The sequence below is a fragment of the Lotus japonicus genome, chromosome 1, assembly GCF_012489685.1.
Source record: "Lotus japonicus ecotype B-129 chromosome 1, LjGifu_v1.2".
Classification (NCBI taxonomy): domain Eukaryota; kingdom Viridiplantae; phylum Streptophyta; class Magnoliopsida; order Fabales; family Fabaceae; genus Lotus; species Lotus japonicus.
Window position 1 is genome coordinate 25,483,714 of NC_080041.1, and position 20,421 is coordinate 25,504,134.

The 20,421-nt window shown below is 35.3% G+C and overlaps 1 protein-coding gene across 1 annotated transcript; it reads left to right on the plus strand.

Moving 5' to 3' along the window:
• Positions 1–18,696: 18,696 nt before the first annotated feature.
• LOC130734259 (FCS-Like Zinc finger 6-like) lies at positions 18,697–19,898 on the plus strand. The gene is made up of 2 exons (XM_057586602.1): positions 18,697–19,141; positions 19,442–19,898. Exons 1-2 carry the CDS (start codon positions 18,855–18,857, stop codon positions 19,617–19,619), a joined length of 465 nt encoding a protein of 154 aa, XP_057442585.1. The 5' UTR covers positions 18,697–18,854; the 3' UTR covers positions 19,620–19,898.
• Positions 19,899–20,421: the final 523 nt, after the last annotated feature.

The window sequence follows — 20,421 nt, forward strand, 5'->3', positions numbered from 1 at the left end:
CCATGAGGTAAATTTTTTTTGTTTTTAAAATGGTAGAGTAAAGAGAAAACATCTTCAAACTACCGAGCAGGGCGTCAGTCATCTGAGCATGAATGAGAGAGAAAATGACTGTTTGTTCCCGGCAGTTGGATGTTGATGGAATCATGATCTGTTTGTTCTTTCCTAAACTCATTTCACTTAGGGTTTTGATTAATCTAGCCATGTTATTTGCTTAAGTAACTTAAGAAGGATAACGCTTCTTCCCAATCTAGCTAAACCAACGGTCTCACAACCTCTCAGGCTTTACTGCCGGGACCACTAGACTCCAGGGATACCTCACACTAAGTCTTAAGGACTTGAAGATAATAACAAGGTGATTAATGAAAACAGTAAGAAGAAATAAAGTTGCAGAAAAAACAAAAGATTGAATCCAACAAAAACTAACTACTGATTCCAGAACCCTTCCCTCACGGGAATAGGCTCTGATACCAGAGAGTGCGGAAGCTAAAAAACATGATGGAAAAGTACTTACAGAAAAGCTTTTATTCAAAGAACTGCAGGGATTACACACATAGAGAGAGAGAGGTAGGTAAGAGAGAGAGAGAGGTAGGTCAAAAAACCCGATGCCTCTTACTCTTACTAAGCTACCTATTTATACAAGTTTTGACCATGGTTACTTTTCGAAAGTAACTCTGGTTTACATAAAAGTAACTACAGAAACTTTAATAACGAAAGTGGATAGTAACTTTAATAATGAAAGTGGATTCTTTGTCGGCCAATATTAGAAAGCAGATTCTTTCTTGATCATGATGAGAAGGGCTGATAATGACCTTTTGTCCTTAAGTGTATGGATGATAGTTGATGCCTAAACAGTCATCTTCATTTTCTTGAAGGTAGTTCTGGCTGTTGACTGATGAAGTATCTGAGCCAGACTTCTGACTCATCATATCTATCTTCTTTTGAAATTCTTGGGGAGAGCTTGCTGCGGCTAATTCGGCTATGAGCCTTGATCTTTCTTGAAGAAATGAACTTTCTTGATTGAGACGAGAAACAGGGGTAGTTGACAGCTGTTTCTTGCTTTGTTGAGTAAGCTGATAAGTCTTTATCCAAGCTTCAAGTTTTGTCTGTTGAATTAGAGAGATATTGAATTTTGCCCACCATTTTATTTTAAAAATGCGATAGAGCTGATAGAGTTCTGTATCCTCATAAATTTCTACAGTTCTCCAATCCCAGGTTAAAATCCAAGATATGGCTTGCGAAGCTGTGAACATGAGGAGTTTGTCTTCCATAATGAAATTTGACTTTTGAGCAAAGTACTTGAATAATGGTTTTACTTCTTCGGGAAAGATAGACTCATCGAGTCCTACCTTGCAAAACCAAACTTTAAACCATTGAGGGAACTTTAAAGAGATTCCCTTTTTGAACCAAATGAACCAGGAGTGTTGATAAGGATAAAGATACAAGGCGTAATACCAGGCATCTGTATAATCAAAGTAGTTATAACTAGGAGGGTCGAACTGTCTAGAAAACTGCTTAAAATAATGAAGAGGAGCATTCCAATCCTGGTGTGTAAGGACTTTAAGGATTTTGATTTTGGAGAACGCTATTTCTCCTTGTTTATCTTGGTTATGTGTGACTTCTATGGAGTCAGAGTCTACTAGAATGAATTCATAAAATAATCTGGTCTTCTTGGGGTGTCCAGGGACATAATGAAAGTTGGTAGGGAATAATTGAGTGGCTATTTCTCTAGGACTTAAAGAGAAATGTTCTCTTTCTATAATGAGAGATGGCTCACCTTCTGGTTTTTCCAGATATTCGGTTGGCTCGGGTTTGGCAGGGGATTTTGAAGGGCTTTGAGCTAATACTGTATATTTATTGGTTAATGGGACTAATGAGGTTTTCTGGTGAGGTGTTTTGACAATTTGAGCTGTTGTGAGTTTTTGAGAAGGCTTTGAAGGGGTGGTTGGTATTAAAGATTCAGCAACCTTGATAGGGGTTACTACTATTGCTTTTGATCCTGATGGTGATGATGATGCTGACGAACCCAGTGGGGGTCCATATTGATCCTTTGATTTGGGTTTTGTATCACTCATGTTTTCCCTGTAAAAATTCTCTGGTTAGAAAATCTGGAAGGGAGTTACTATCTCCTTTAATATGAGTTATTTCAAAATCAAAGCAAGAAAGTAAAGATTGCCATCTGGCAAAAATGTGTTTTGAAACTAGGTTTTGAACATCCTTTTGTAAAACTGAAGGTGCTGCTTTGCAATCAGTTTTTATCAAAAAATTTTTATTAAAAACATCATCTTGAAATTTTTGAACACATAGAACTATTGAAAGAACTTCTTTTTTGACTGTGGAATATTTCTGTTGAGCTGGGTGCCAAATACCTGAATGGTACCTAACTATTTGTTCTTTTGAAGACTGAGGTTTTACCTGCTTAAGTATCCCACCATATCCTAATTCTGATGCATCGGTTTCTATAATTAATGAAGCATCCGGATCTGGTATTCCTAAACAAGGTAGGCTTTGAACTAATCTTTTGACTTCTCTAACACTATGGCTCATTTCTTCAGACCATGGCGGAGAGTTTTTTCTAAGTCTTTTGAACAAAGGGGCACAAATTATCCTTATGTTGGGGATAAAATCTGCTACATAATTAACACAACCTAGAAATCTTTGTAATTGAGTTTTCTCTTTTAATTCATTTGGAAAGTTTTTGGCGAATTCTAACGATCTTTGTATTGGGGTAATTTGTCCCTGATGAATTTCATATCCTAAAAATCTGGTTTTGGTTTCAAAGATTTTCATCTTTTTTGCTGAAACTACTAATCCATTTTTCTTAATGATTTCTATAAATTTTTCTAAATGTTGAACATGCTGATCTATGCCTTTTGAGAATACTAAGACATCATCTAGATATACAATGGTAAAGTCCATGTATGGATAGAATATATCATTCATGATGTTTTGATATTCACTAGGTGCATTTTTCAAACCTTGTGGCATTACATTCCATTCATAATGACCAAAAGGGACAACGAAGGCGGTTTTATATCGATCCTCCTCCTTGACCGAAATTTGATAATATCCTGACTTCATATCAAATTTTGAGAATATTGTTGCCTTATGTAATCTTTTAATGAGATCTGTTTTATTAGGCAATGGATATCTTATCCATTTTAATACTTTGTTTAAGGGTTTGTAGTTAATGACTAATCTAGGGGCTCCTCTTTCTAACTCAGAAGCATTCATGACATAAAACCCTGTGCAACTCCAAGGAGATTTGGAGTGGCGAATCAGGCCCTTGTTGAGATATTCTCCTATTTCTTCTCTACAATATTTTAAATATTGTTCATTCATTTGAATGGGCCGGGCTTTGGTAGGGATGTCTTTCTCATTAAACCCGTCTATGTATGGTAATGTTATGGTATGTATTTTTCTATGATGAAAGGCCATGGGATTTAGATCACATAGATCCTTTTCTATCCGATCTTGAAAATCCTTAATAATCTTTTGAATATTGGATCTCTTGAGTTGTTCTTCTAATTTATAATATTTTATTTCTTTTTGTAAAGAATTGATATGATTCTTTTTTCTAGAGATTATATTTATTTTGGAGGTGGAGATTTCCTTTAATAAATTTAATTCTTTTACCTGAGGAGGTTTTATAAATGGAAAAGTAATAGTCTTTCCTAAGACTGTTGTGACTATTCCTTTTTCATCTATTTTATCAATAGGGTATAGAAGACAAATGAATGGAGTTCCTAAAATGATTTTTTCTGTCATGTTTTTGACTAGGACAAATGAAGATCTAAAACAAACTTGGCTTTTGCAAATCTTTGCATTTGATAGTTTGTATTGAATATTCATTTTGGATCCATTTGCACTATTGACTCCTTCTTTGGTTTTCTCATAAAATTGAGTGGGGACTAAGCCTTCCTGAATACAATTGATATCTGCGCCACTATCAATGAGGGCTATTATATTGATTCGAAAATCATTATTAATGACTAAAGTTATTTCAGAGTGCCATTTGTGGGTTATAACCAAGTTGAGGAGATTAAGATAACTTTCACTGGGTTCTTCTTCTTCTTCATTATGTATTTTCTTTAATCCTGAGGTACTGGCTAGGGTTTCTTGAGATTCTATAATTTTTATCCCAGCTATTTCCATTAATCTGAACTCTAAGCTAAGATCATTTTGCTTTAATTGGTTAACTTCTTCCTTTAATATTTTCACTTCTTCTTGAAGATCTGATAAGGTTATGGTTGGTTTAGGACGAAATCTATTAAAAATTTCATTCATGCTATTTATTGGAGGACTAATTTCCTTTTTCAAGGTTTCTTCCTTCTTGACCAAAAGATTTAGTTGTTGTAGAAATTCGTCCCTTAAGGGAGATTCCTCCATTTTGTCTATTATAGAGATTAAACTCATAGTTTGATCTTGGGTTAGCATATTGACGTTTTGTCCTAAGCATCCTGCACAATCACAGAATCCTGAACTATCTTTAACACATTCTCTTTCTTCTTCTGAAGAGGAATGAGAATCAGATGAGTATTCGACCAGATTTACATCTTGGTCTTCATCTCCTTCATATTCATTTTCTGAAGAGTAGTGAGGATCTTCACTATTAATGAGAACACTGATTAGACTATCTTTGAGTTTTTGGTCTAAATCTAATTCATTAATTTTTTGTTGAGTTTTGCATTTGTTTGCATAATGTCCTGGCTTTCCACATTTCCAGCAGACATTTTTCTTTTTATTAGGATTTACGGCCTTTTTGTTTATAGGTTTTTGAGTAGTAGGACTTTGTTCATAAGGTTTCTTTTGAAATGGTTTTCTCTTTTTATATCCCTGAGAAGGCTTTGTTTTGGATCTATTAATCCTTCTAGCTTTTGAACTAGGAGCTTGTAAAGGTTCTACTCCATATTGTTCACAAAAGCTACCTACTTCTTTTCTTGAGATTTGCATATCTTTTTGCATTTTGTTTTGAAGTTTGAAGTCAGTACAAACTTGTATTCCTGTGTGTACTACAGTGTTATGCAATTGTCCAAATGATAGTGAACCAAAATTTACTGGATTTCCTTGATTAAAAAGTGATAAATTATCTAATACCTTTGATTGCATTAATCTAGGTAATCCTGCAATAAAGCGTTCTTTCCAGAAGGCGCTGTTGCCATCTTCTCTTAAGGTTACCTTCGAGAAGAAGGTGTGAGTTTGATCTATTCATTCTTAAAGTGAGATTTGCTCCTTCTTGAAACAATTCTCTTACTTGAGTAGTATGAATTTTTTGGTTGAGGCAGGGAATTCTTGAATACCCATTCCTCAGGGACTTTACTCATAACTTCTTCATGAGTAAGTTTCTTTGGAACTTGTACTGAAGATCTTTTAAGGTTTGCTTCTAGCATAATGGTTTCTTGTTTGGGTGAAGATCTTAAAGCTTTAAAATTATAATTTATTTTTGAAACTTTATAATATACTCTATATATTATTGAGAAAGGATCACTTTCTTCTTCAAAAATATCATTGTTTGCTAATAGATCTAATTGTATGGCATTTTTGGTCCAACTATTCTGAAGATTCATAGCATAGTTTGGATAGCAGTTAAAGAAAACAGGACCATCCTTAATGTTGCTACAGCATCTTCTTCTCCATTTTCTTTTTTCTTTTCTAGTATAGTTGACTTATCTTCAGGGGTCATGATGTTGTCCCACCAGCCTCGTAACTGACCAGTGAAGCCATGAGTAATCATTAATGCTGCATTTCTATCGGTGTTATTATGGACTTTATAGGCTGTGGCAGCCATAATCATTTGATGCGTAATGTCTAATATATTTTGTTCACAGCTTCGCAAGCCATATCTTGGATTTTAACCTGGGATTGGAGAACTGTAGAAATTTATGAGGATACAGAACTCTATCAGCTCTATCGCATTTTTAAAATAAAATGGTGGGCAAAATTCAATATCTCTCTAATTCAACAGACAAAACTTGAAGCTTGGATAAAGACTTATCAGCTTACTCAACAAAGCAAGAAACAGCTGTCAACTACCCCTGTTTCTCGTCTCAATCAAGAAAGTTCATTTCTTCAAGAAAGATCAAGGCTCATAGCCGAATTAGCCGCAGCAAGCTCTCCCCAAGAATTTCAAAAGAAGATAGATATGATGAGTCAGAAGTCTGGCTCAGATACTTCATCAGTCAACAGCCAGAACTACCTTCATGAAAATGAAGATGACTGTTTAGGCATCAACTATCATCCATACACTTAAGGACAAAAGGTCATTATCAGCCCTTCTCATCATGATCAAGAAAGAATCTGCTTTCTAATATTGGCCGACAAAGAATCCACTTTCATTATTAAAGTTTCTGTAGTTACTTTTATGTAAACCAGAGTTACTTTCGAAAAGTAACCATGGTCAAAACTTGTATAAATAGGTAGCTTAGTAAGAGTAAGAGGCATCGGGTTTTTTGACCTACCTCTCTCTCTCTCTTACCTACCTCTCTCTCTCTATGTGTGTAATCCCTGCAGTTCTTTGAATAAAAGCTTTTCTGTAAGTACTTTTCCATCATGTTTTTTAGCTTCCGCACTCTCTGGTATCAGAGCCTATTCCCGTGAGGGAAGGGTTCTGGAATCAGTAGTTAGTTTTTGTTGGATTCAATCTTTTGTTTTTTCTGCAACTTTATTTCTTCTTACTGTTTTCATTAATCACCTTGTTATTATCTTCAAGTCCTTAAGACTTAGTGTGAGGTATCCCTGGAGTCTAGTGGTCCCGGCAGTAAAGCCTGAGAGGTTGTGAGACCGTTGGTTTAGCTAGATTGGGAAGAAGCGTTATCCTTCTTAAGTTACTTAAGCAAATAACATGGCTAGATTAATCAAAACCCTAAGTGAAATGAGTTTAGGAAAGAACAAACAGATCATGATTCCATCAACATCCAACTCTGGTTCTAGTAACCAAGATCAAGAACTCTCTAGGGTAGCCCAACAAGAGTTAGAAATAGCTTCAATAGAAAGAGCACTTCAAAATTGGTCAATCCCTATAGTTAAAAAGAAAGAAATATATAAACAACACACTTTATTCAATAGAGCAGATGATTCTATTTTTACAATAGAATGTTGTCAACATAGTTCTGATCACACAAGTACTATAAAATTATTAAATGAAGATGTTCTAGATCAACACATTAAAGATGGTTTTAACTTCATCCATGTAGGTTTAATACAAGTAGCTGCAAAACCTAACTTTCGTTTAGGAATCAATTCTCCTATAATAGTAATGTTAAGAGATATGAGGCTATTAAAGCCACAAGATTCGTTAATTGCAGTCTTAGAATCAAACCTTCACGATGGTCCTGTTTTCTTTAACTGCTATCCAAACTATGCTATGAATCTTCAGAATAGTTGGACCAAAAATGCCATACAATTAGATCTATTAGCAAACAATGATATTTTTGAAGAAGAAAGTGATCCTTTCTCAATAATATATAGAGTATATTATAAAGTTTCAAAAATAAATTATAATTTTAAAGCTTTAAGATCTTCACCCAAACAAGAAACCATTATGCTAGAAGCAAACCTTAAAAGATCTTCAGTACAAGTTCCAAAGAAACTTACTCATGAAGAAGTTATGAGTAAAGTCCCTGAGGAATGGGTATTCAAGAATTCCCTGCCTCAACCAAAAATTCATACTACTCAAGTAAGAGAATTGTTTCAAGAAGGAGCAAATCTCACTTTAAGAATGAATAGATCAAACTCATTTAGTATTAGATCTCCTCAACAGTTATACAGAGTAGATCTCCCAAGATCTTCTGTATCATCAAAACTTAAAGGATTAGATACAACGTCTAGTCCTAGTATAGCAACACCTATATATCAAGATGAAGAATCTAGTAATTATTCTCCAACCCCTTCGCAAATCAACATGCTAAGTAGGGTAAAACCTAGTTTTAATATAGACAAAGATTTCATTAAAAAAGATTTTATGGCTGAATACAATAAAGATAAAAGATTATGGTACTTCAAGAATTACAGTAAACAAGAAACTGAAACTCTTAGGGCCTTTTATTATGAAGAAATGGAAGTTTCTGAAACAAACATCTATTTTTTTGATTGGTTCGAAAACCATTGTATTAAAAATAATCTTAATTATCCTTTCTGGAAAAACGTCAATCCAATCACAAAAATAAATACCACTTGGAAAACTCCTGATAATAACACTATTACTTCAGAATACCCTCCACAAACTGGAGTGAAAATAGTCATAAAAGATGGTCATGAAATCGAAGCATCTCCTTATAAGGCAGAAGCTAACAAAGTTCATCAACAATTAAATTTTGCAAATACTATGCTAACAGTCATGTCAAAGCAGCTAGAAAGAATAGAGGTTCAAAAACCCTCTATTACAACCAAAGAAGCTTCTTCATCATTTACCTTAGGAAACCCTTTGCAAACTCCTATTTTCAAAATTCCTCAATACACTAAAGAAGAATTTAATTCCTTTAATCTCTCGGGAAGTGTAGAAAAATTAAAAGAAAAATTAAACAAGCTTTCAATAAATCATTTGGATAAAGATTTAAATATCAATAAAATTAGAAAGTTTGGGCCAGATAACAACACAAGAGCCTACTATCCAAGACCTTCCTATTCTGATATGAGGTTTGAAGAAAGAAAAGAATTTATTCAAAATACCTTTAGTGGAACTAGCCTTGATGAATGGAATATCGATGGCTTTAGTGAACAAAATATATTAGACATTACGCATCAAATGATTATGGCTGCCACAGCCTATAAAGTCCATAATAACACCGATAGAAATGCAGCATTAATGATTACTCATGGCTTCACTAGTCAGTTACGAGGCTGGTGGGACAACATCATGACCCCTGAAGATAAGTCAACTATACTAGAAAAGAAAAAAGAAAATGGAGAAGAAGATGCTGTAGCAACATTAATATATACTATTATACTTCATTTCATAGGAGATCCTAGCATATTTAGAGAAAGAGCTTCAAGCCAGCTCGCTAATCTCTACTGTCCCACCATGTCCGATTACAGATGGTATAAGGACACCTTCTTCTCGAAGGTAACCTTAAGAGAAGATGGCAACAGCGCCTTCTGGAAAGAACGCTTTATTGCAGGATTACCTAGATTAATGCAATCAAAGGTATTAGATAATTTATCACTTTTTAATCAAGGAAATCCAGTAAATTTTGGTTCACTATCATTTGGACAATTGCATAACACTGTAGTACACACAGGAATACAAGTTTGTACTGACTTCAAACTTCAAAACAAAATGCAAAAAGATATGCAAATCTCAAGAAAAGAAGTAGGTAGCTTTTGTGAACAATATGGAGTAGAACCTTTACAAGCTCCTAGTTCAAAAGCTAGAAGGATTAATAGATCCAAAACAAAGCCTTCTCAGGGATATAAAAAGAGAAAACCATTTCAAAAGAAACCTTATGAACAAAGTCCTACTACTCAAAAACCTATAAACAAAAAGGCCGTAAATCCTAATAAAAAGAAAAATGTCTGCTGGAAATGTGGAAAGCCAGGACATTATGCAAACAAATGCAAAACTCAACAAAAAATTAATGAATTAGATTTAGACCAAAAACTCAAAGATAGTCTAATCAGTGTTCTCATTAATAGTGAAGATCCTCACTACTCTTCAGAAAATGAATATGAAGGAGATGAAGACCAAGATGTAAATCTGGTCGAATACTCATCTGATTCTCATTCCTCTTCAGAAGAAGAAAGAGAATGTGTTAAAGATAGTTCAGGATTCTGTGATTGTGCAGGATGCTTAGGACAAAACGTCAATATGCTAACCCAAGATCAAACTATGAGTTTAATCTCTATAATAGACAAAATGGAGGAATCTCCCTTAAGGGACGAATTTCTACAACAACTAAATCTTTTGGTCAAGAAGGAAGAAACCTTGAAAAAGGAAATTAGTCCTCCAATAAATAGCATGAATGAAATTTTTAATAGATTTCGTCCTAAACCAACCATAACCTTATCAGATCTTCAAGAAGAAGTGAAAATATTAAAGGAAGAAGTTAACCAATTAAAGCAAAATGATCTTAGCTTAGAGTTCAGATTAATGGAAATAGCTGGGATAAAAATTATAGAATCTCAAGAAACCCTAGCCAGTACCTCAGGATTAAAGAAAATACATAATGAAGAAGAAGAAGAACCCAGTGAAAGTTATCTTAATCTCCTCAACTTGGTTATAACCCACAAATGGCACTCTGAAATAACTTTAGTCATTAATAATGATTTTCGAATCAATATAATAGCCCTCATTGATAGTGGCGCAGATATCAATTGTATTCAGGAAGGCTTAGTCCCCACTCAATTTTATGAGAAAACCAAAGAAGGAGTCAATAGTGCAAATGGATCCAAAATGAATATTCAATACAAACTATCAAATGCAAAGATTTGCAAAAGCCAAGTTTGTTTTAGATCTTCATTTGTCCTAGTCAAAAACATGACAGAAAAAATCATTTTAGGAACTCCATTCATTTGTCTTCTATACCCTATTGATAAAATAGATGAAAAAGGAATAGTCACAACAGTCTTAGGAAAGACTATTACTTTTCCATTTATAAAACCTCCTCAGGTAAAAGAATTAAATTTATTAAAGGAAATCTCCACCTCCAAAATAAATATAATCTCTAGAAAAAAGAATCATATCAATTCTTTACAAAAAGAAATAAAATATTATAAATTAGAAGAACAACTCAAGAGATCCAATATTCAAAAGATTATTAAGGATTTTCAAGATCGGATAGAAAAGGATCTATGTGATCTAAATCCCATGGCCTTTCATCATAGAAAAATACATACCATAACATTACCATACATAGACGGGTTTAATGAGAAAGACATCCCTACCAAAGCCCGGCCCATTCAAATGAATGAACAATATTTAAAATATTGTAGAGAAGAAATAGGAGAATATCTCAACAAGGGCCTGATTCGCCACTCCAAATCTCCTTGGAGTTGCACAGGGTTTTATGTCATGAATGCTTCTGAGTTAGAAAGAGGAGCCCCTAGATTAGTCATTAACTACAAACCCTTAAACAAAGTATTAAAATGGATAAGATATCCATTGCCTAATAAAACAGATCTCATTAAAAGATTACATAAGGCAACAATATTCTCAAAATTTGATATGAAGTCAGGATATTATCAAATTTCGGTCAAGGAGGAGGATCGATATAAAACCGCCTTCGTTGTCCCTTTTGGTCATTATGAATGGAATGTAATGCCACAAGGTTTGAAAAATGCACCTAGTGAATATCAAAACATCATGAATGATATATTCTATCCATACATGGACTTTACCATTGTATATCTAGATGATGTCTTAGTATTCTCAAAAGGCATAGATCAGCATGTTCAACATTTAGAAAAATTTATAGAAATCATTAAGAAAAATGGATTAGTAGTTTCAGCAAAAAAGATGAAAATCTTTGAAACCAAAACCAGATTTTTAGGATATGAAATTCATCAGGGACAAATTACCCCAATACAAAGATCGTTAGAATTCGCCAAAAACTTTCCAAATGAATTAAAAGAGAAAACTCAATTACAAAGATTTCTAGGTTGTGTTAATTATGTAGCAGATTTTATCCCCAACATAAGGATAATTTGTGCCCCTTTGTTCAAAAGACTTAGAAAAAACTCTCCGCCATGGTCTGAAGAAATGAGCCATAGTGTTAGAGAAGTCAAAAGATTAGTTCAAAGCCTACCTTGTTTAGGAATACCAGATCCGGATGCTTCATTAATTATAGAAACCGATGCATCAGAATTAGGATATGGTGGGATACTTAAGCAGGTAAAACCTCAGTCTTCAAAAGAACAAATAGTTAGGTACCATTCAGGTATTTGGCACCCAGCTCAACAGAAATATTCCACAGTCAAAAAAGAAGTTCTTTCAATAGTTCTATGTGTTCAAAAATTTCAAGATGATGTTTTTAATAAAAAATTTTTGATAAAAACTGATTGCAAAGCAGCACCTTCAGTTTTACAAAAGGATGTTCAAAACCTAGTTTCAAAACACATTTTTGCCAGATGGCAATCTTTACTTTCTTGCTTTGATTTTGAAATAACTCATATTAAAGGAGATAGTAACTCCCTTCCAGATTTTCTAACCAGAGAATTTTTACAGGGAAAACATGAGTGATACAAAACCCAAATCAAAGGATCAATATGGACCCCCACTGGGTTCGTCAGCATCATCATCACCATCAGGATCAAAAGCAATAGTAGTAACCCCTATCAAGGTTGCTGAATCTTTAATACCAACCACCCCTTCAAAGCCTTCTCAAAAACTCACAACAGCTCAAATTGTCAAAACACCTCACCAGAAAACCTCATTAGTCCCATTAACCAATAAATATACAGTATTAGCTCAAAGCCCTTCAAAATCCCCTGCTAAACCCGAGCCAACCGAATATCTGGAAAAACCAGAAGGTGAGCCATCTCTCATTATAGAAAGAGAACATTTCTCTTTAAGTCCTAGAGAAATAGCCACTCAATTATTCCCTACCAACTTTCATTATGTCCCTGGACACCCCAAGAAGACCAGATTATTTTATGAATTCATTCTAGTAGACTCTGACTCCATAGAAGTCACACATAACCAAGATAAACAAGGAGAAATAGCGTTCTCCAAAATCAAAATCCTTAAAGTCCTTACACCCCAGGATTGGAATGCTCCTCTTCATTATTTTAAGCAGTTTTCTAGACAGTTCGACCCTCCTAGTTATAACTACTTTGATTATACAGATGCCTGGTATTACGCCTTGTATCCTTATCCTTATCAACACTCCTGGTTCATTTGGTTCAAAAAGGGAATCTCTTTAAAGTTCCCTCAATGGTTTAAAGTTTGGTTTTGCAAGGTAGGACTCGATGAGTCTATCTTTCCCGAAGAAGTAAAACCATTATTCAAGTACTTTGCTCAAAAGTCAAATTTCATTATGGAAGACAAACTCATCATGTTTTTTAGCTTCCGCACTCTTATATATATATATATATATATATATATGAATATCATTTGCTATTTTTTTATAAGCCACATAATATATATTTTGAAATGAAGTACAAAGGGTACTTCAACCCAATACATGAGAGGAAATGACCAGAGTAAAGCTATAGATAAGAAAAAATACAAATAGCCAAATAGGCCCCCTTCCTTGTAGAATCGACAATAGAAAAATGTATCATTAAAACCTTACCAAGAAAAACCCTGTTAAGAAAACTTAAAAAAGGAAAAGAGTACAAATATTAATTCTAAGCCTATACAAGACCTCCAAAGAAGCCAAGATACAAAACCCACATGTAAATGCCTACAATCGAAACTAATATTGTTTGCCATATGATAAAGATAGAATTAGCGACAAAGGTTTAAAGCAAGAACTTTTTTCATCGCAAATTCCATCTCAGATTTAAAATATGACAACTTTACAGTAAAATGTTGAACCGCTGCTAAATCTGTCTCTTTTTGCGACGCACTTTTTTCTTCTTTAATTACCTTCGCTAAATCATACTTTTCTATCGCATAGTTGTTACCGTTTAGATTGAGACAAATTTAGGAATAGTTTTGGCGGATTTTGTGGTGAAGTTATCATTTTGAAAATCTTTGACGAAATGAAATTTAGTCGCTAAATTCATCTCCTTTTATTCAACCAACATCGTTTGCCGAAGATTTTATGACGGATTAGTTTTCCATCAGAAACAACTAATTTCTCTCTCCTACATAGCTAAAACTACCTCACATTTTGATAAGTATTTTTTTTTACCAAAATATTTAGTTCCAACTATTAATAACATATTTTAAAATATTAATATTAATATTAAATATTAATAAATTAAGTAAGATTAAATTTTATATAACAAATGATAATGATAATATTATATCATACATGATAATATATTACTGTGATTCTAGTGGGGACCTTGTGTTAAGAAGGCCTAGAAAGAGTGAGAATCTGATAATAATGATGTTTCCCACCAGCATGGTCATGGACAAAACTTATGTCTCCATAAAGGTTCTAGGGTCACTTCCAGGGATACCACCATGGTACGTCCAATTCTCTTATGGAATCTTAATCGCGTTAAAAACATGGTGGTAAATTTGCGCACACAATAAACTCGCACTCATATCGGTTTAGTGTTAGTTAAAAACATGTAAAACAAGCTAGCCTTTCCCCAAACATTGTGATTCACTGGTTCTGTATCCACAACTTCGTCGTCTTTCTATCATAAGGAATTTAAATGTTTCAGCGTTGTTATCCTTCCGGTATATATAAGAATTAGGCTTCTGGTCTCTTATTTATCGTTATTATACAATTGGGTCCCTCATGATTAATTATTGTCAATTAGTATAGTTTACCACGGACGCTAAAGTAATCGGCTAACGTTGTGTCTACCCACTAACAATAATTAGCGGCAATTTATGGTCGATGAGACGATGATACATTTACTGGCCAAATGAGCGATGGTTACGTTATAGTTGACACTAATATTGGTGTACCACCACTACAACAAATTTACCATATATCCACGAACATTTTTAGTGACAATGGTAAAAAGTGTAGGTATAAGTAACCTATACTAAAACACATATCTTAAACTCTGGGTATAGGTATTATATACCAACGGGTCCTTATTATCGTCACTAATTCTTTTAGTGACAGATATTCAACTATAGGTATCGATATTAATCACCTACAAAATCTTTCTTTTAGTCACTAGATGTTTTATTGATACCCATTTCACAATTTTGAAGATCGTCAGTCTAGCTGACACTAATATTTATTAATTTCTTCGCTTCTTTTTCCTTATAAGCCACTTCTCTCTACCGTACCCTCAAACTCACTTTCTCCTCATTCGCCACCCTCACCCTCAATCTCTCCCTCAGCGTCTCCCTCTTCTTTACCACCCTCCTCCCTACCCTATACCTCCGCCACCCACACCCTCTCCCTTGTTCCCCTCCCTATTCCTCTGCAACCTTTACCCCACGTGACCTCCCTATCTCTTTTTCATCTTCACCAGACCAGGCTCTTTCCTCCCTCTTCCACTTAATCTGACTATTGCACCACCGATCCTTCGTGCGACGCCCTTATACTACTCTGTCATTGTCGCTACCATCGACTTTGCCAATGTCATCACCTCAACTACCATTTCCTTTGTCGCTACTCATGTCGTGCTGCACCTAGAGAGCTTCCACAGTTCCTTTTCAACCTTTGATCTTCAAACTTATTTAGTCTAGGAGCCCCACCATATCGTTCCTGCTCAACCTTTGATGATCAATCCTGACCAAGTTCATCATTAATCTATGTTGTTTGTTGGTTTTATTGGGTTCCCCACATTACTTATTTGATGAAATGAAACAACTTTAAATCTGATTGTTTGTATGTGATTATTGAAAGCATTGGAATCATTTGTAAAGTAAGAAGATTGTTTGTCTTAGGATAAGGAGTTTATGTAATGAAAAATAACAAATGAACTGATATAACTTCTAAAAAGAGAAATAAATGTACCACATGAATGTGAAACTGAAGTATATATATATATATATATATATATATATATATTTTAGAAAGCTGAATATATATCATCAAAAGGGAAAGGTACAAGCAAAGCAAAAGGCCCAAACAGTTCAAAGGGACAAAAGCAGGGAGAAAAACAACAACAGAACAGGAAAAAGAAAAGACAACAGCAAAAAACAGAAAAGAAAAAAAAACAAAAGACAACAAGCAAAGAGAACTAAAACTAAAACAGGGCAGCAGCGATCCAGCGGGGTAAGGCAGAAGCCAGCATCAGCAACACAAGGACGCCGCACCCAGGGGGAACGAACAACAGGCCAGATCAGAAGCAATCAGCCAAGGTTCACAGCAACAGCAGGGAGGAGTAATTCAGAAACCGGAGTAGACCTGTCACAGCCCTGTTTTGCGAGGTTGTCTGCATGCGTATTTGCTTCTCTGAAAATGTGGAATATACCCGAGCACTCCACTTCAGTCATAAGGAGGTCAATGCTATTGAGATCATTTAGAAGCTTCCAAGGGCGGTTGGACTTGAGCATCACCCAACCCACGGCAAGGGTTGAGTCACTCTCAACAATTACCTTCTTGAACCCATTGTTTTTGCAGAATAGGAGGGCATGTAGAATAGCTTTTACCTCTACCACATACGCCCACGTAGAGCCAACAGCCAAAGAAAAACGGCCCAGAATAGTGCCATTTGAATCGCGCAAGATACCTCCAGCCCCACTAACCCCAGGGCTTCCCCGTGAAGAACCGTCAACATTAAACTTCAAAAAACCAGGCGGAGGAGGGCACCAATCCACGGTTCGAACTTTTGAAGCCATTGTTTTGATTATCACCTTTTCAAAATGTTGAGAGAAGTCATAGAGAGTAAAGGGGCATTCCTTCCACCACGCTTTAATCCACCACATAACACGCAAAATATGGATATCCCACACACCTATGAAATTAAACTCCTTTTGGTTGAAAACATAATCATTTCTTGCTTTCCAAATGGACCAGCATAAGGCATAGGGGATAATTTCCCACAGGACAGGATCTGTTACAACACGAAGGGAGGGCCATTCCAACATCAGTTCTTGAAAAGAGGAGGGGATGCAGAAAAATACATTTTCTCTGGCCATAATTGCATTCCACAAGCTCCAAACTTTGTTACACCGAAGCATAAGGTGAGAAACAGTTTCACATTCCAGCCCACAAATATCACAAAGACCCCCATTCTCTATGATTATACCCCTACGAAGCAAACTCTCCTTAACCGCAATTTTATTTTCCATGAGCTGCCAAGTGAAGAGCACGACTTTGGGAGGAACCACCTTGCGGATTCTTTTAGGGACCAACCAAGAGTTGTCCCCGAAGATCCTTAACTCCACCGCAGCACAAAAAGATTTGATGGAGAAGATGCCACTATGGTCGCCAGTCCATAAGATAGAATCAGGTCCAGAGCAGGGCACTATCAAGTTTAGCATACTCATTAGCTGCCTATGTTGATCAAGCTCCCAGTCGAATAACCTGCGCCTTAAATTGAGATTCCAGGTCCAGCTACCATTATTAAAAGAGCCCATAGAAATCAGAAATGCATTCTTGTCTTGGGCAAGAGCAAAGAGACGAGGAAAGCGACGATAAATAGGAGCCAATTCCAGCCAAGGGTCCAGCTAAAAGCGGATGTTATTCCCCGTCCCAACACAACACAAACACTCTTCTTTGAACACTTTTGCAATTAAGGTATCTTCCTTCACCACTTTAAAAATGTCTTGGGTAAAAATTGAAAGGTGAGAGGGAGGTATTTGCATCTCGTGAAGGAGAATTAACCTTGGGTTGCACTTGTATTTAGCACACAATACTTTTCGCCAAAGAGCATTTCTTTCCCTACCAAACCTCCAAAACCATTTGATAAGCATGGCTTTATTTTTCCAGCCAAGAAACCCAAGACCCAAGCCTCCAAGTTTTTGTCTCTTGCAAATTTGAGACCATGCAATCCAAGCGATGCGGCGGCCACCTTCCCTACGCCCCCAAAGAAAGGCCCTCATCAATTTTTCCATTTCCGCAATCACACCCACCGGGGACAAAAACACCGCCATATGGTAAATAGGTACTGCACTCATCACCGATTTGAGCATGACCAATCTACCACTCAAAGATAGCCATTTGGAACTCCATGAAGGTATGAAAAACGGTAGAAAGGGGGGGGTTTGAATAACGTTTTCAGAACAAAACTTCCACCTTAAAGATTTTGACAAATCTTTTGAGAACTTAAGTGCTAAAGATAAGAGATAGAAAAGCACACAAGGATTTTATCCTGGTTCACTTGATAAATCACTCAAGCTACTCCAGTCCACCCGTTAAGGTGATTTCTTCCTTCTTAGAATGAAGGCAATCCACTAATCAGGTAAGAGTTACAACTGCACTTGAAACCTACAAGTGACTAACAATTACACTGACTTAGCTCACACTAAGATTCACTCTCTTAGTCTTCTCTAGGATCCGATCAACCTTGATCTCCTAAAGGCAAACTATACAAAAGTTAGTCATATAAGTTTTAAATTAGTCAAATAAGTTTTAAATTAGCAGCAATGCCTTACCAAACATCACCTAAAATAAAATATTTAAATTTAGTGAAATTAAATTTTATTTATTTAAAAGAGATTCTTCATATTAACTAGTAATACCTTGGTTTCAAAAAAAAAAATCTAGTAAATACTTTTAGAACACAAGTTGTACATCTATATTCTCATGTGACAACTTAAATTATATTTGACATAACATTTTAGCTAGCTTAAAGTTTGTTTGACTAACTTTATTTTTTTTTAAAGTGTTTAATAAATGAGCTTATATTAATTAATATTTACCTTTATACAAATTCAACAAAAATATAGCCTTAACAAAGAAGAGTCCTCCTACCCCTCCTACTTTATCATCTTACCAGTTCTTCTACATAATAAATCAAGAAAGTATTAAATGTTATTTAATATTATCAAAATACCAATTGAACTTAGTTTTTCATTTATTATATATATTATTTTTCTTATAAGTAAATTTGTAAAAGATTTAAAGGACAATAAATTACCACTTGCTAACTTTAGAAAGAAAAAAGTGCTGACGCCAGAATTCAATTCTGGTCTTCACTCACCCTCGGTTTCAGGCTTTGGTTGTATTATTTATTCACCCTCCCTTCACCTCACTCTCCCCCCTTCTTCCCTTCTCACTCTCTCTCTCTCTCTCACAGCAAAACCAGCAGCACTTGCAAACTAGCATAGAGTTTGTGTTTGCTGGTAGAAATCAAAAGAGGGAGAAGGAGAAAAAAAACTCCAGAAGAACAAGATGTTGCTAGGGAAGAGACCTCGTCCTCCAATGAAGAGAACCACAAGCATGTCTGAGATAACCTTGGATCTGAACACCACCACGGTTGTCACCACCGATGTTAGATCCGGTGGCGGCGGCAGTGGTGGGTTCAATAATGGGTTAGATCAGACCAAGGTTTTGGCTCCAGTTCCACCCAGAAACCATAGAAGGCATTCCTCTGATTTCACAGGGACTCCTGATTTCTTGCGCTCTTGCTGTCTCTGCAGACGCCGTCTCGTACCAGGTCGTGACATCTACATGTACAGGTACCATGTCTTTTTTCTTTTTTAATTCACAAATCACAACTCCATCATCAAAATCTTTTCTCTCATTTCTCATCTTTTTTGTCTCACCAATGATATTGCGTCGCGTCAATTAAAATCTTAATTTTCATGCATTTTTTGATTGACTTGCAACAATTTCATTGGTAAACACAGAAAATGAGACATCATTTGCAACAGAAGATTCCGACGAATCTCTTTTTTCTTGCTGTGTATTTTTTGTGATGTTTCAAAAGTTTTTTTTTTATGGAAATTTTAATTAATTAAATTAATAATTATTTGCAGGGGTGATAGTGCTTTCTGCAGCCTCGAGTGTCGTCAGCAGCAGATGAAGCAAGATGAGAGAAAAGAGAAGCTTTTGGTGGCATCAGCCAAGAAACAAGTTGTGGCGGCTCCAGCTTCATCTGGTTCTCAAGTCACCAACACCGCCAGCAAAGGCGAAACAACAGTGGCTGCTTTGTAAATTAAAATTCCCAACCCAAGGATCCAAATATGTTCATATACCTATCTATCCCCTTAGTTTCCCTTGGCCTCACATCTTTTTGCTTCTTTTTTTTTTCTTCATCTTTTCACCCTTTTTTTTTTCCTTTGTAGTTTTTACTTTTTACCTTGGTACCTTTTAGGATAGTGGGAGTGGGTGCGCTTCTTTGCTTACATGGGCAGGTAATTTTTGAATTACCTTGTAGTAATCTCATTGGGATTTTGGATCCATAGATGAATTGGAAAGCAAAAATTCTGAAAATCATGATTTGTTCCCAACTGGATTTTTTCTTTTGTGGCTATTATATTAATTTACCGGATAAAATGCTTCCCAATGCTTCCTCCTCTTTCGCATAATTGTGTTTCAAACTTTCAATGGTGAACTAGGGATTCATTAGATAAATTATATGAAATTATTGACATTTGCAAAACAGAGACATTCAACAAACTCCTTGAGTGACACATTGTCTGTATGTGCAAGTAGCATGACTGTTCGGAAACAAGCAATTATGTGTTTATTCATAAGTTGGTTTAGTAAAAAAACATTTGAAAAAATTAAAAAAAGCTTATTTGAAAATAAACTAAAACAAAATCATAAGTATATCACATAAACTATATCCATCAAATGATAACTCTAGTGGTAAGAGCTAAGGAATATATGAGTTGGGGTAGGGAGGTCCACGGATCAATACCTAGCGGGTGTAATTTATTTTTCCGACGAAAAAAAAACTATATCATCAATTTATCCTTGCATAAACCATTTTGAAATACATTCCAATTTAATT